Source organism: Notothenia rossii (genome assembly GCF_949606895.1).
Source record: "Notothenia rossii genome assembly, chromosome: 2".
Lineage (NCBI taxonomy): Eukaryota > Metazoa > Chordata > Actinopteri > Perciformes > Nototheniidae > Notothenia > Notothenia rossii.
Window position 1 is genome coordinate 96,339,187 of NC_136904.1, and position 15,980 is coordinate 96,355,166.

The 15,980-nt window shown below is 48.6% G+C and overlaps 1 protein-coding gene across 11 annotated transcripts in view; it reads right to left on the bottom strand.

The window, feature by feature from the left end:
* ttn.1 (titin, tandem duplicate 1) overlaps positions 1 to 15,980 on the bottom strand; it is a 236,951-nt gene that overhangs the window by 17,805 nt on the left and 203,166 nt on the right. For all 11 annotated transcript variants that reach the window (XM_079667095.1, XM_079667103.1, XM_079667097.1 and 8 more), the window contains 18 exons: positions 15,495 to 15,791; positions 14,771 to 15,358; positions 14,345 to 14,647; positions 13,626 to 13,922; positions 13,111 to 13,398; positions 12,285 to 12,590; positions 10,757 to 11,059; positions 10,361 to 10,666; positions 8,256 to 10,019; positions 7,703 to 7,996; positions 7,329 to 7,613; positions 6,912 to 7,211; positions 4,690 to 6,756; positions 3,968 to 4,270; positions 3,028 to 3,333; positions 2,296 to 2,586; positions 1,604 to 1,903; positions 1,066 to 1,371 (listed from right to left, as the gene is read on the bottom strand). In XM_079667095.1, the coding sequence (XP_079523221.1) occupies positions 1,066 to 1,371; positions 1,604 to 1,903; positions 2,296 to 2,586; positions 3,028 to 3,333; positions 3,968 to 4,270; positions 4,690 to 6,756; positions 6,912 to 7,211; positions 7,329 to 7,613; positions 7,703 to 7,996; positions 8,256 to 10,019; positions 10,361 to 10,666; positions 10,757 to 11,059; positions 12,285 to 12,590; positions 13,111 to 13,398; positions 13,626 to 13,922; positions 14,345 to 14,647; positions 14,771 to 15,358; positions 15,495 to 15,791 (8,904 nt within the window). The remainder of the gene's footprint in view (positions 1 to 1,065; positions 1,372 to 1,603; positions 1,904 to 2,295; positions 2,587 to 3,027; positions 3,334 to 3,967; positions 4,271 to 4,689; positions 6,757 to 6,911; positions 7,212 to 7,328; positions 7,614 to 7,702; positions 7,997 to 8,255; positions 10,020 to 10,360; positions 10,667 to 10,756; positions 11,060 to 12,284; positions 12,591 to 13,110; positions 13,399 to 13,625; positions 13,923 to 14,344; positions 14,648 to 14,770; positions 15,359 to 15,494; positions 15,792 to 15,980) is intronic.

Genomic DNA, 15,980 nt, shown 5'->3' on the forward strand with positions numbered 1-15,980 from the left:
AAGAGACATGAGGAAGAGGGGACACATGTTGATGTAGAAGAGACATGAAGAAGAGGGGACACATGTTGATGTAGAAGAGACATGGAGAAGAGGGAACACATGTTGATGTAGAAGAGACATGAAGAGGGGACACATGTTGATGTAGAAGAGACATGAAGAAGACGGGACACATGTTGATGTAGAAGAGACATGAAGAAGACGGGACACATGCTGATGTAGAAGAGACATGAAGAAGAGGGGACACATGTTGATGTAGAAGAGACATGGAGAAGAGGGGACACATGTTGATGTAGAAGAGACATGAGGAAGAGGGGACACATGTTGATGTAGAAGAGACATGAGGAAGAGGGGACACATGTTGATGTAGAAGAGACATGAAGAAGAGGGGACACATGTTGATGTAGAAGAGACATGAAGAAGAGGGGACACATGTTGATGTAGAAGAGACATGGAGAAGAGGGGACACATGTTGATGTAGAAGAGACATGAAGAAGAGGGGACACATGTTGATGTAGAAGAGACATGGAGAAGAGGGGACACATGTTGATGTAGAAGAGACATGAGGAAGAGGGGACACATGTTGATGTAGAAGAGACATGAAGAAGAGGGGACACATGTTGATGTAGAAGAGACATGAAGAAGAGGGGACACATGTTGATGTAGAAGAGACATGAGGAAGAGGGGACACATGTTGATGTAGAAGAGACATGAAGAAGAGGGAGCACATGTTGATGTAGAAGAGACATGAAGAAGAGGGGACACATGTTGATGTAGAAGAGACATGAAGAAGAGGGGACACATGTTGATGAAGAAGAGACATGGAGAAGAGGGGACACATGTTGATGTAGAAGAGACATGAAGAAGAGGGGACACATGTTGATGTAGAAGAGACATGAGGAAGAGGGGACACATGTTGATGTAGAAGAGACATGAAGAAGAGGGGACACATGTTGATGTAGAAGAGACATGAGGAAGAGGGGACACATGTTGATGTAGAAGAGACATGAGGAAGTGGATTGTGCATAGTAGGTGACCTTGAAGTGTTAAAGTGGTCTTTGAACTCACATGTGGGCTCCCTGCAGACGACGTAGAGAGAGACCTCGCTGGGCTCGCTCTCTCCCGCCTTGTTAATGGCGGTCACTCTGAACTGGTAGACGTTTCCTTCGGTGAGGTCGCACACCTTCAGCGTGGAGTCCAGGTGAGCGCCGTCGCGGTTCACCTTCACCCAGCGGGCGCTCTTCCTCTCGCGGCGCTCCACCAGATAATGAAGCAGCGGGCTGCCGCCATCACTCTCCGGCTTCAGCCACTCGATGGTGGCGAAGTCCTCTGCTGAGACCAGGATCTCTGGAGTGCCCGGAGGAGAGGGCACGGCTGGAGTGGGAAGTAAAGGGTGAGAACTTAGTAGGGCTTCATTTTGACAATGAGGTATACGAGCTTCACTTTTGGTCTGAAAGTTAATCTGGTCCGAAAAGTCCAAATTCAGAAATGTTTCTTTTATCCCAAAGAAAGTGAATACAATGGATATGGTGTTTCCTTTCTAACCAGTGCATGAAGAACATGGTTTTGCCTTCAACATAAGAACAGATCATTCCCAGTGACTTACTGAAGGTGTTCCTGGCCACCATGGCCTCGGACTGCAGGGGAACCCCGGTGCCGTACTTGTTGACCCCGCGGACCCTGAACAGGTACTCTGTGTTCTTGAAGAGCCTGGTGATGTCACAGGTCGCCTCCTTGCACTCGGCATGCATGACGACCCAGTTCAGTCTGTTGGTGTCACGGCGCTCCACCAGGAAGTGGGACACGTCGTCACCGCCGTCCTCCAGAGGAGGTTTCCAGGTGAGGGAACAGGACTCTTCTGTGATCCTGCTGACCTCCAGGCTGCCCTCGCACACCCCAGGGGTGTCTGCGGAAACAGTTGCACAGTTTAGTGAGGGCAACTACAGTACTTTAGTCGGTGAGCAGTGCTGTGCTACTAAAGAAAACCTTAACTTAAGGCGCTCTGTGCACCCGTTTTACTTAATAAAAACCTTAACTCTGACACTTGCTCTGCTGCACTTCCCTTTGTGTTATTATTAAAATCATTCCCATCACTGCCATTAATTCCGATTATAATCTTAATGGGAATTTGCGCTATCCTCATTTTACTGCACTATTATCTTAAATTATGATCAGTGTCTATTCTATGCTCACTTTACGCCTTTTGTATGGCTTTTATTGGTAACTGCATTCTATGTGATATACATTTCCTCTACTGCAACTCTTGCAGTCCAAAGTCTGACATTAATAAACCCTTACCGAGCACTTTGACGTTGACCTCGGCGGTCTTGGTCCCACTCACGTTCCTGACGGTCAGGAAGTACTTCCCGGTGTCGTCGCGGTCGCAGAACTTGATGATGGCCATGGCCCGTGTGGGGGTGTACTGCAGGTGGTACTTCTCGCACAGCTCCAGCTCCCTGGTGCCCTTTGCCCAGGAAGCCTTGGGGTCCGGCCGGCCTCCAACGGCAGCGTCCAGAACCAGGTCTGAACCGGCCCTGACCCGCACCATCTCCGTCAGCAGTTTGCTGTCCAGCTGCGCCTTGGGAGGCTCTGTGGGGGAGGGGGGAAGTGTACTGATCAGACAGGACCAAAACAACACCTATATATAATCCAATTTAACAATGCTTATGTATATTATATCTATATATTTATGTTGCCTCGTGAAATTTATCTTGCAGAGTATTCAAATGTATTCAGTATTTATTCTATTTTTTATATTGTATATTATTAGATACTCTAGTGATATATGTATTTTCTATTGTCCTTTTGTATATATGTGCTATACATTTTTATCATATTTGTTATCTTATTCTATCTTTTGCATATTTTGAACTCATTTGTAATGCTTGAAGACACATAACTGTGTCACTGCTATCTGTCTGTGTCTGTCTGTCTGTTTGTTTATTAAAGCCAAAATCTCTAAATACAGAAATGATCGTAAACTCGGTTCCTACACATATCACATTTATGTTTTTTGGGGGCAGGTCTTACCAAAGTCGGTCTTGCACTGCACGGATCCGGTGGACTGTGACGGCAGGCTGAACACCTGGTTGGCGTTCTTGGCGATGACCCTGAACTCGTAGGGCTCGCCCTCGCCCAGCGCCGTCACGGTGTACACCGTGTCGATCACGTTGGTGTAGTTACACTTCAGCCAGCGACCCTCGCCGGTCAGCGTGTACGGCTTACGCTCGATGATGTAGCCCACGATGGGACTGCCGCCGTCGTTCAGAGGCGAAGACCACTTCAGGGACACGGTGGATCTGGTGACGTTGGTGACCTCGGGTTTACTGGGTGCATCTGAGGAAGGAAGAAGCAGAGATCAGTAAAGAGGAAGTCGAGTTAACTAAAGAGGAAGTAGAGATCAGTAAAGAGGAAGTAGAGATAAGTTAAGAGGAAGCAGAGATCAGTAAAGAGGAAGTAGAGCTCATTTAAGAGGAAGTAGAGATCAGTTAAGAGGAAGTAGAGATCAGTTAAGAGGAAGTATAGATCAGTAGAGATCAGTTAAGAGGAAGTATAGATCAGTTAAGAGGAAGCAGAGATCAGTAAAGAGGAAGTAGAGATCAGTTAAGAGGAAGTATAGATCAGTAGAGATCAGTTAAGAGGAAGTATAGATCAGTTAAGAGGAAGCAGAGATCAGTAAAGAGGAAGTAGAGATCAGTTAAGAGGGAGTAGAGATCAGTAAAGAGGAAGTAGAGATCAGTTAAGAGGAAGTATAGATCAGTTAAGAGGAAGTAGAGATCAGTAAAGAGGAAGTAGAGATCAGTAAAGAGGAAGTAGAGATCAGTTAAGGGAAAGTCGGATCAGTTAAGGGAAAGTCGGATCAGTTAAGGGAAAGTCGGATCAGTTAAGGGAAAGTCAGATCAGTTAAGGGAAAGTCGGATCAGTTAAGGGAAAGTCAGATCAGTTAAGGGAAAGTCGGATCAGAACTCACCGACAGGGTTCTGGGCGACGGCCCCCTTGGAGGCCTCGCTGGCCTTGCTGAGGCCGCCGCTGTTCATGGCGTAGACCCTGAACTGGTACTCCAGGCCCTCCACCAGACCCTCCATCTTGCTGTAGCAATCAAAGCAGGGGATTTTGTTCTCCCTCACCCACAGGATGTTGTTCCTTTCCTTCTTCTCAATCCAGTAGCCCGTCACCTTGCTGCCACCATCGTGGTAAGGCTCCTCCCACTTAAGGGTCATCGTGTTGGCGGTAACGTTGCACACTGAGGGCTGTGTTGGGGGGCCAGAGGGGGCTGCGATTCAAAAAGAGAGATGTTTAATTTCTGAACTGGAAAGTAGATTCAAGATATTGTCATATGCGCAGTAGCTAGATTGTAGTTAGTCCCAATAGTGCAAGAAGAAAACACTGTTCAAGTAATGCAGGAGAAGTAAACTATATACGTCAATAGGCAGATAAATATATTTATGTAAAAAAAAGAATCCAAATGAAGCAGAGAATGTTGTAGGTGACCTAGTAAAGCAGGAGTCTATATGCATGTAAATGGGATTGGATAAAACAGGAACAGAATCAGGCACTGTTTATTGTAGTAATAAATAAATTGTGAGATGCAAACAGATGAAGGCTTAAGGCATATTCATTCATAGTTTTATTATTATTATTATTAACTGATCTGATGTACAATTTTGCAAAGTTTGAGAGTTAGTTACTCACTGAAGGGATGCTCGGCGACGATGGTCTCAGACTCGATGTGCTTACTGACTCCGAACTTGTTCTCTGCGGACACCCTGAAGCTGTACTGCATGTACTTGGTGAGGTGGCCGACATCCAGAGTGGTGCGCTTGACGCTGGAGTTGATGAGCTGCCAGGCGGTGGAGCCGGACTCACGCTTCTCCACGATGTAGTTGGTGATCGGCGTACCTCCGTCATCTTCTGGCGCTTCCCAGTTGACGACGCAGGACTCAGAGGTGATGGATGTGATCTCCACGGTTCCGGTGGGAGGATTAGGTCTGCCCATGACATTCACTTCAATGGAGAAGGTCCTGGTTCCGGTTACGTTCTCAAGGGTGAGGAAGTATTTACCACTGTCTCCCCTCATGGCCTCCTTCGTGGAAATGGTTGTCCGGTCCTTTGTAGTTTGGATGGAGACTCTGTCGGAGTTCCTCAGCCTCATCTCCTCCAGCTTCCAGGTGACCTTAGGAACGGGTCTGCCACTGATGGGGACGTCGATGGTGAAAGTCTTTCCTGAGTTGCATGTGATGAGTTGGTTGGGGATCTCGCTGAGGTCGGCAGCGGGTTCAATGTGCGGTTCTTTCACCAGAGCAGCCACCAGAGTTTCCCTCGGCGTGCTGCAGCCGGACTCGTTCTTGGCCTTCACACGGAAGTTATACTCGTCTCCCTTGTTGAGCTTCTCCACAGTGTAGGTGAGATTGGTGGTATTGCCCACCGCCATCCATTTGTCTCCATCCTTTGCCTTGGCCTCAAGGATGTAGCCCTGGATGCGGCTGCCGCCGTCATGCTCTGGTTTCAGCCAGCCCAGCACCACGGTGCTGTCAGTAGTGTCAAGGATGTCCATCCTCTTTGGGGACGCCGGCTCTGCAGTGGCGATGATGGGATTGGTTATCTCAAAAGCCTCGCCCATGCCATGCTGGTTCTCTGCTGAGACCCTGAAGAAATACGGCACTCCCTCCAGGAGGTCCTGGATCCTCAGGATGTGCGGCTTGCAGTTGCCTCCAGACTGTGTCCATGTGCGGCGGCTAGCCTCGCGCCTCTCCACAACATAGTGATGGATTCTCGCTCCGCCATCATTAAGAGGAGGCTCCCAGACGAGGGTGACGGTGCCTCTAGAGATCTCCTTGAAGGCCACAGCCTGCGGTGGTCCGGGCGTGTCCATTACCTTCACAGTAAAGGTGACGGCCTTGCTGCCACTGGTATTCTCCAGGGTCACAGTGTACTTTCCGGTATCGTTCCTGGAGCAGTTCTCAATGCTCAGAGAACTGAAGCCGTCTGAACTTGTGACCTCTGACTTGACTCCCAGCTCTTCTTCTTCCTTTACCCAGGTAGCCGTCGGGACTGGCTTTCCTCTGAAGTTGACGCCAAGGTTAACTGAAGCTCCAGGTTTGACGATGTGTGTCTGCCTGAAGCTGGCGTCGATGTCCACCATTGGTGGCGTTTGTCTGTCAACGGCATGTGCTGGCTCGGGGATCTCCCGCTCCTCGCCACGGCCAATGTGATTTACAGCAGCCACTCTGAACCTGTACTCGCCGCCGGTCTGTAGAGAAGTCACTGTGTAGTTTGTCTCTGCCACGAGCTCTTCGTTTACTCTCGTCCATTCCTCTTCTTCTCCCTTCGCCATCTCAATAATGTAACCCATGATCTCTATGCCACCATCATCGGCAGGTCGGGACCACTCCAGGCTGATGGAGGTGTTGGTGGAGTCGGACACACACACCACAGACGGAGCACAGGGAATGTCCTTGGGCTCGGCGGCTTTGATCGGTAAGGAAACGTTACTGGGAGCTCCCACGCCGGCATCGTTGACGGCCATGACGCGGAACTCGTACTCCATATCCTCCGTCAGGTTGGGCACCTTGTGGGCACACTCTACAATGGGCTTCTTGGTGATCACCTTGTAGAACTTGACAGTCTTCTTCTCTCGTTTCTCCACGATGTAGGACTGAATGGGGTTACCTCCATCAGAGGTAGGAGCCATCCAGGACAGCGTGATGCTCTCACCGGTCATCTCCGTAGCATCAGGAGTGCCAGGAGCTTCAGGAGCACCTAAGGGGAACACCGGGCATTAGAACAGAGTTTTCAAAGAACAGAAAATACTAATCTTGCAGTTTACCGTGAAAATAATAAGAATAATAACTTGTGTTTAATTAGATCAGAATACATTATTAAATCTTTGTGTGCTACAAGGCTGTCCAACTTACTGTATTGCATCTGTGCAATGACGGGAGTGGACTCCAGAGGTCTGCCCATACCGAACTTGTTCACAGCAGAGACCCTGAACTGGTACTCGTTGGTCTTGATGAGCTTGCTAGCATCGAAGGTGCACTCTGTACACTCGTCAGAGACCAATGCCCAGGAGATCTTGGCAGTCTCACGCTTCTCAATGAGGTAGTGTGTGATCTCTGAGCAGCCGTCATTCTCCGGCTCGCTCCAGGACAGCGTACACTTTCCTTCCGAGATGTTGCTGAAGGTTATGGGTCCCAGCGGCTCCCCGGGGGTGTCTGCAGCACAGAGGGGCATGGGTTAAAGCAGAAATACTTATAAAACCGGCCTGTACACACCAAGGGGGTGCAAAACAACCCACAAACAAATACAAGACAAAATTCCAAACTGTGTACCTTGGACTTGAACAAGGATGTCCTGCTTTCTGTTTCCAGATCCATTGGTAGCCTCCACGGTGTAGAGACCGCGGTGTGTACGATCAGCGTCCCGGACAAACAGCGTGCTGGATCCAGCCACGTTGATGATGTCCATCATCTGTTTGGTAACTAACACACCGTCTCTGAACCAGACCACTTTAGGGGTAGGGCGTCCGGTGATGGTGGCTTTCAGCCGGATCTTGTCTCCTGCCTTCACTGTCAAACCCTCAAAGTACTCCGGACCAAACTCAATCAACGGAGAAGCTGGTTGATAGGAGATGGGAACGCATTAGTACAGAAAGTAACTTCAATTATGAGTCATAATTAAGTCTCCAGTTTATTTCATTACTCACCATTCTCGTTTCTGACCACGATCAAGCCTGAGGAGTTGGAGGGAGGGCTGACCACGCCAATGGCGTTCCTGGCCGTCACTCTGAACTCGTAGCGCTCGTTCAGTGCCAGGCCGGTGACAGTATACTCGCATTCGTGCACATCAGTCAGGTTGGCCTTGAACCAGCGGCCCTTGCCTTGGCGTTTCTCCAGGCTGTAGCTGGTGATCTTGCTGCCACCGTCACGTTTGGGTGCATCCCATTTCAGAGTCACCGAGTCACTGGTCACATCGGTGTAGTCGGGCTGGCCCGGGGGATCTGGAAGGCAGGAAATGCACCTTTACATTTATTTTGGTCAAAGATTTTCATTCTAAAATTGTGGCAGATACCCGGTACCCAATCATTTCAAATGCTTTTTTTTAGAAGAAGCTGACAACCTTGAGTTTATGCTCACCTGAGGGTGAGGTCTTCATAAACTAAACAACACAAGGTTTTTTACGACTTATTCTAGTAAAGTATCTTTGGACCTCTTCTACTATTCTGACCAAAAGTATTCTGATGTGAACCTGCGACTCACCGACAGGGCTGACCGCCATGTTCAACTTGCTATGGTCACTCATTCGGCTGCAGCCGGCGTCGTTCTGGGCGTAGACCCGGAAGGAGTACTCAAGGCCTTCGATGAGCTCCAGGATCCTGTAGTCTGTCTCTTTGACCAGCACAGTGTTCACCTTCTGCCACATGATGCTGTTCTTCTCCCGCTTCTCCACATTGAAGCCATGGATAGGGCAACCCCCGTCGTAGATGGGCTGCTCCCACTGGATGGTCATGCCGTCGTTGGTAACATTGTACACCACGGGTTTACCGGGCGGGCCTGGAGGCCTGAACTGGTGCTTGGCAATGACGCTCTGTGAGACGAGAGGCTCACTGCTGCCGTATCTGTTCTCTGCACGCACTCTGAACTGGTACTGAATGCCCTTGATCAGGTTAGCGATCTGGTACTGGGTGTCCTCTACACTGGAGCAGGCCATCTTCCAGTCAGACTGGGAGGTGTCCCTCTTCTCAACGGTGTAGCAAGCAATGTCTCCGCCGCCATCGTCATTTGGTTCATCCCAGGAGATCGTGATGCTCTCAGCTCTCACTTCATCCAGGCGGATGGGACCGATTGGCTTAGATGGCGGTCCGAGCGTGATGACGTTGATGTGGAAGGATCTCCTGTTGACCCTGTTGTCCAGGGTCAGGGTGTATTTACCTTCATTCTCCTTCGTCACATTCTTAATATTCAGCGTGGCTTTGTTCTCCGTCTTCTTGAAGCGGATCTGGTCGCTCTCCTTTAGAGGCAGGTTGTCCTTCAGCCAGAGGATGGCAGGTTTGGGTTTACCTTTGTAGGGCAGCTCGATATGGACGTTGTGACCCAGACGGACACTGATGCGGCTTCCAGGGTACTCAGCAAGGCAGGCCTCAGGCGTGATAATGTAGTCGACGACCTGGATAGGACCCATCTCAACAAAGTCTCCCTGTCCCTTATCATTCCTGGCCGCCACTCTGAAGAACACTGTGGAGTGCTCCTTCAGTTTCTTCACCTCAAGCTCGCACTGTCGGCTGGTTCCTCCCCGAGACCATTCTTCGCCCTTCAGCTTCTGCTCAATGATGTATTCGGAGATGATGCTGCCACCATCGTAATCTGGCTTCAGCCACTGCAGGGTGACCGAGGTCTTGGAAGAATCCTTCATAGAAACCTCCTTGACCAGGCCAGGAGTCTCTGTGGCCTTCACAGGGTCCAGGGTGTCGCAGGGATCGCCAACGCCATTCTCATTCTCCGCCATCACACGGAAGAAGTAGGAGGCCTTCTCAGAGAGGTCTTCCAGGGAGTATGTTGTTTCTGTGCATTTGCTGGTCACTGCAGAGTAGATCCTCTTGGAGGAGTCCTTCTTCTCTACGATGTAGTTTGTGATCTCAGCACCACCGTCGAGGAGTGGAGGCTCCCAGCAGAGAGTGAGCTTTCCACGAGTCACGTCCTTCAGGACCAGGTTCCTGCACTGAGCCGGGGTGTCCTGGACCTTCACGGACAGGGTCAGCGTTTTTGGCTCTCCCACACCGTTCTCTATCTTCACTGTGTATTTTCCAGTATCAAGCCTAGTCACCTCACGCATAACCAGCACGGTGGTGTTGTCGGAGTGGTGGAACTCGTATTTGGGGTTACTGTCGATGCATTCCTCTCCTTTGCTCCAGGAAGCGGTGGGAGCTGGTCGGCCCTTCAGAGGAACAGACAGCTCCACATCCTTACCGGCCTTCACGATGTAGTGAGTTCTCATGGCCACGTCAGGGTCGATTTGGGCCTCCTCTGTGAAAAGCATGGAGAAAATACAAAATCACACAGGGCCGGAGATATGTGTGCAGCAAAACATGCAGCCGGGTTCCTGAAGACAAGGTAAGCATGAAAGAAACTGCCTGTTCAGCCACATTTCCAGAGTGATAGTACAGTTTTTTATGGATTACAATAGGTTTCAAATCAAAGCCTACACATTTCTGTCAGGAAAACTTCTGCACATAATTTAATAAATCTTGGTTGAAGGCTGTAACATGAACCAAAGAAAACACATTTTAAGCAGTTTAGCTGTCCCTGAACGTAAATATGTAGGAGACAAGGTTCTAACACACTTCACAACACAAGTGATTTATTACCCAGGATGTCTTTAGCTTGCACAGCCTCGGTCATCTCTAGAGATTCTCCACGGCCGGCACAGTTCACAGCTGAGACCCTGAAGAAGTAGTTGACGTCTGGTTTCAAGTCGTGGACGATGTACTCAGTGGTCTTGACTTCTCCCTTGGCGGTGACCATGGCCCACTCTTCTTCTCCCTCAACAAGCTTCTCCAGCATGTAGCTGATCACCTCGCTGCCGCCGTCCCATTCAGGCTTGGACCAGCCCAAGGTGATGGAGGTCTTGGTGGAGTCAACAACCTTCAGCTTGCAAGGCTCATCCGGAGTTTCTGTAAGGCAGGGCACATGTGTTTAGAAAGCTCATAACAAAGGGCTTTACGGATAAAAACCCCAATAAAAGCACATTTGTGAACACTCACCAACAGGGTCCGCAGCCTTGTAGTAGTCGGAAACTTCAGAGAACGGTCCCTCTCCGGCCCTGTTGATGGAACACACTCGGTACTGGTACTCGTTTCCTTCTGTCAGGTGGTACACCATCTTCTTGATGTCTGCGATCGCCTCTTTGTAAACCCGGATCCAGCGCAGGCTCTTCTTGTCACGCCTCTCCAGGTAGTATCCGGTCACCATGCTGCCGCCGTCCACCCCCGGTTTGTTCCACTCCACCAACATGGTGGTCTTGGTGATGGTGTTCACCTCGGGAGTGTGAGGCTGCCCAGGAGTCACTGGAAAAAGGTAGAGAAGACAGGTTAGGACATGCAGATGATAAAATAAGTCCTTGACCTATTTCTCCATAAAGGAAATTATTTTCGTTGTCGTTTTCTCTTACTGATATTCTGCACAAACTGTGCTGTTGTATTTGCTGTAAAGTGTCTCTACTGTAGGTTATTTTTTATTATATGTATATGTATAATATGTATTATACGTACTTTGGCTCGACCAAAAATCGTTCAAAAATGTGCTATATAAATAAAACTTGATTTGATTTGGAAACAAAACCGACTGTAGTGGCTGCAGATTAACGAATAACTTTTATGCAAGTAAGTAATATAAGTAGGGCTGTCAAACGATTAACATTTTTAATCAGATTAATCACAGCTTAAAAAATAATTAATCAGATTAATCACCATTCGAACTATGTCCAAAATATGCCATTTCTTTATTTATATTGTTGTGGGAATGGAAAGATAAAGGAAAGAAGGCGGATATATCCATTTAACATACAGTATGTTTATTATAACATTGTTCTGTATCAATCATCAAACCGTGGGGTCTTATTTCATTAATGTAATGTTTTATCGATGTATATAGAGATGCACTACAGCAAAAGTATTCTCCGCCAGTACTTCCTGCAAGAACAACACGCGGTTATCTTGATTCTGATTGGCCAGAAGACATTATCAAAGATGTTCTATTGATAAGACGATCACTACGTGACAAAAGTTTTCAAAACCGTTTCTAGTCTTCGGTATTTCCAGACAAGTGGCTGCTGAAATCAATCTGACTAACTGCTGTCTGTGTGATTCTCTGCGCGAGTTGGCAGACTTTAATTAACTTACTTTAAAATAATTGTTCATGGTGGGGCTAAGGTGGGGCTAAGCCATTTCTTGGAATGGGTGTTGCCTACCCCAGCCATACCCTGGCGCTGCCACTGGTGGGATGTATGGGGCGGGCCATTCTGCACATGCGTTAAATCCGTTAAATATTTTGACGCAATTAATCCAAAAAATGAATTACCGCCGTTAACGCGATAATTTTGACAGCATTAATATAAGTAAGCTTATTGTGATCTAAAAACATATTAATAATACTGTTTCAAGTATGTTAGGGTCTTTGTAACTATAATCTAGACAAGACTCAAGTTAGTTAAAACTAAGAACAGTCTTTATTACAAAAACTCAAAGAGCTATTCAACTGAAACTCTGATATTCACATGATCACAAAACTTACCAAAGAGGTTCTTAGCGATGACGGGCTCTGACACCAGCGCCTCTCCTACTCCGAACTTATTCACGGCCATGACGCGGAACACATACTCATTTCCACGCACCAGCTTCCCAACGCAGGCGTAGGCCTCCTCTTGGCAGTCCGACACGGTGGACCAAACCAGGCGGCTGGTCTCACGTCGCTCCACTATGTAGTGCGTCACCGGGAAGCCTCCCTGGTCCGGCTCGGGCACCGGCTCCCAGCTGAACATTATCTTGTCCGCCGTGACGGAGTTGAAGTTGATGAGGCCGGCTGGGGGTCCGGGTTTGTCTACAGGAGGAGAAATAACATTAATGAGGTGTCCCCTTGCCTGAAGTGTTTCCTAAAGGCATTAGTGCATGTAAATGGTCAGCAAAGGCTAAATTCCCTGTGATTCCTCAAGAGGGAGTTTCTCTCCAACACCCCCACCCCCCCCCCCACCTGAAATTCCTCCATTGGCTTGGCTTGCCTTGTCGCCTATCAGAGTACACTGATATTTGTTACTAATTGTAAAGTACTTACTCATCACTGTACCCTGTATGCCAGGGCATGTTTGCCTTCACTTTCTGTATGGAGGCTCAGTCATTGGTACATGTTCATCTAAAAAGCCATTTTGGGTAAACTACCATCTTATATCTGCTCTCTGATCACACGGAGAGTTGCAACTAGCTATTGCCTGAGATCTCCAGCCGGCCAGCTAACCAATCAGAGCAGACTGGGCTCTGGTTTCAGGCAGTATGAGAAAAATAAAGAGCTTTTTGAACATTAAAACATGGAAACATGTCTAAGGAAAGTGGGTTTGTGTAATCACCGAGGATCTGGATCCTGATGTTGGCGGTCGCTGAGCCCAGAATGTTCTTGATCTTGATCTCATAGGATCCGCTGTCGAGGCGCTCGGCGTCCTTGATGAGAATGGCGGTGGAGTCGGTGGTGCTCTCCACCGACAGCTTGGAGGTTAGCAGCAGCTCCTTCCCGTCCTTCAGCCACTCGATGTTGGGCAGCAGCTGGGCCACGATGCCCACCCGCAGCTTCACAGAGGACCCGGCTTTGTACTGAACCACGTCCAGGAACTCCGGAGGGAGGTCGATGGCCGGGGCGCCTGAGGAGGCAAGAGGCAAAGATCAAAAGGTGCAAAGAATAAAAAAGTCGTCGACTCCTCCATCATTGCAGCATATAATATAACTTAAGTTTATTTATTTATTTGTATTTTTGTATTTTATTGCATGATTGGAGGAGCTTTGCATATGACAATAAAGCCTTAGAATGTTGAATCTCAGATAAAAACAAACATATGTGAAATAAAGGTTATATCATAGCAAGTCTCACCGCAGGTATCCACGCAGGTGACGGGACCGGCGATGAGCGACGGGTTGCTGACGGAGCCCACGGCGTTCTTAGCGTAAACTCTGAACTCGTAGGCCTCGTCCTTGTTGAGGCCGGAGACGGTGAAGCCCATCTCGATGATATTGGTGAAGTTGGCCTTCACCCAGCGGCCGCTTCCAGTGTCGCGCCGCTCCACGCTGTAACCTGTGATCTTGCTGCCGCCGTCGTACGGAGGCCGCTGCCACGCCAGGCTCACAGAGTTCTTGGTCACCTCGGTGACATGCACGTTAGCCGGGGGCTCTGCGACATTAAAGAGGGAAATATGTTCATGAAATCAGACCTAAAATTCGTGAAGTCAGTGATTTACAATATATATATATATACATATATATACATATATATATATATATATCTTTTTGACTGTTTATGTTATTATTTTGTAATTATTGGTGTTCAGTGTCAGATTATTTTGCTAACATAGAATAATGTTTTCATAATTAGTGTGGTTTAGTGTCCCAAATGCTTACTGATAAGCCCCTCATTTTGTTTTAAAATGACACATAAAGCTTTGAAGAAATTCTAAATGTAAATTTGAACTTCCCAACAGTCAAAAAACATATAATTCAATACCAAAATCATCAAAATGGATACAGTGCTTAACATTTGCTTAACAAGGTCTGAATTTATACTGCAGCGAAACCAGGAGAACAGGAAACACTCACCGCAGGCGTCAATGGCCAGCACCTCCTCCGAGGTCTTGCTCATCTTCCCGATGCCGGCAGCGTTCTCCGCAGACACCTTGAACTCGTAGATGAGTCCGGCGCATATGTTGGTGACGCGCCAGTGGTTTCCGGAGATAGCCGTCTTGTTGACCTTCTGCCAGAGGATGCTGCTCCTCTCCTTCATCTGCACGTGGTATCCGACCACCGTGCTTCCACCGTCGTTGACGGGCTCGTTCCAGCACACCGTCAAACTTTCGCGGGACACGAAGCTGAACCACGGCGTGGAAGGAGGCCCAGGGAAAGCTGTAGGAGAGGACAGCGTTAGTGTTTACTCAGCAACAACCAAAAAGCATGCAATCACCCTGTGCACCTTATTATAGATGTAGAAAAATCGAAAAGAAAGATTTTTTTATCTAGCACACTTACTGTACGGCAGCTTGATCATGATGGGCTTGGTGTCGATGTGGTCGCTGATGCCATAGCGGTTCTGGGCCCTGACTCTGAACTGGTACTCCTCACCCTTTGTGAGCTTGGTGGCCTTGATGGCGCTGCGAGCGATGCTGGTGGACACCTCGGTCCAGTTGGGGGTGCTGGTCTGACGCCTCATGACGGTGTAGTTGGTAACGGGACTGCCGCCGTCGTACTCGGGAGACGCCCATTTCAGACAGACTGTGGTCTCGCCAACCTCTCCCACCTCCACCGGGCCAATCGGGGGCCCGGGGCGGTCCAGGACCACGAAGATGAGGAAGATCTTGGTGGTGCCACCAGCGTTGGAGGCGGTGACTTCGTACCTGCCGGCGTCGCTGGAGATGCTTTCGTTCAGGGTGATGATCAGACTGTCGGGGGTGACTTCCGTCAGCAGCCTCTTGGAAGCCTTGATCTGTATGTTGTTCTTCGACATGGTGACCTTGGGAGTAGGCCTGCCGCTGAGAGGAAGCTCAAAGGTCAGGTCCGATCCAGCTTTCACATAAACCGTGCTCTTAGGGTAGTTCTTCAGGTCAAACTCTGGAGCCTCTGTGGAGAACATGAGACAGCAAGGAGGTGAGTAATGTCAGCTTCATAGTGGCAGAGTGGAAAACTGTACAAAGATATCAAATTGTTTACAGGGACAATAAATGACTAAGATCAGCGCGTGAAGTGAAGACAGTACCGTGTATTTCCTTGACGATGACGGGTACGATCATCTCCTTGGCTTCGCTAAGGCCGGCGTGGTTCTCGGCACGCACTCTGAAGTAGTACTCGCCACACTCCCTCAGGCTCTTGATGGTGTGGTTGAGGGTCTTTACCGTGGCACACTTCACCCACTTGGTCTGTCCCTTCTCCAGGGCGTCAATGAGGTAACCCGTGACCCTGCTGCCGCCGTCGTACTCTGGACGCGTCCAGGCAATCGTTACGCTGTCCTTGGTGACGTTTGCAACTCCAAGTTTCGTGGGAATGCTTGGCACCTCTGTAACAGAGCACAGCACAATTTATGAAGCATGCATTGCAAAAGTTTGTATATATTACCTACATAGAGATGAAAAGAACAATTATTTTCATTATGGATTCATCTGCCAACTAATGGTTTGATCTAAATAAAGTGAGTTATTTGTTTATTCATTTATTTAACAGGGACAGTGCACATTAATCAACATTC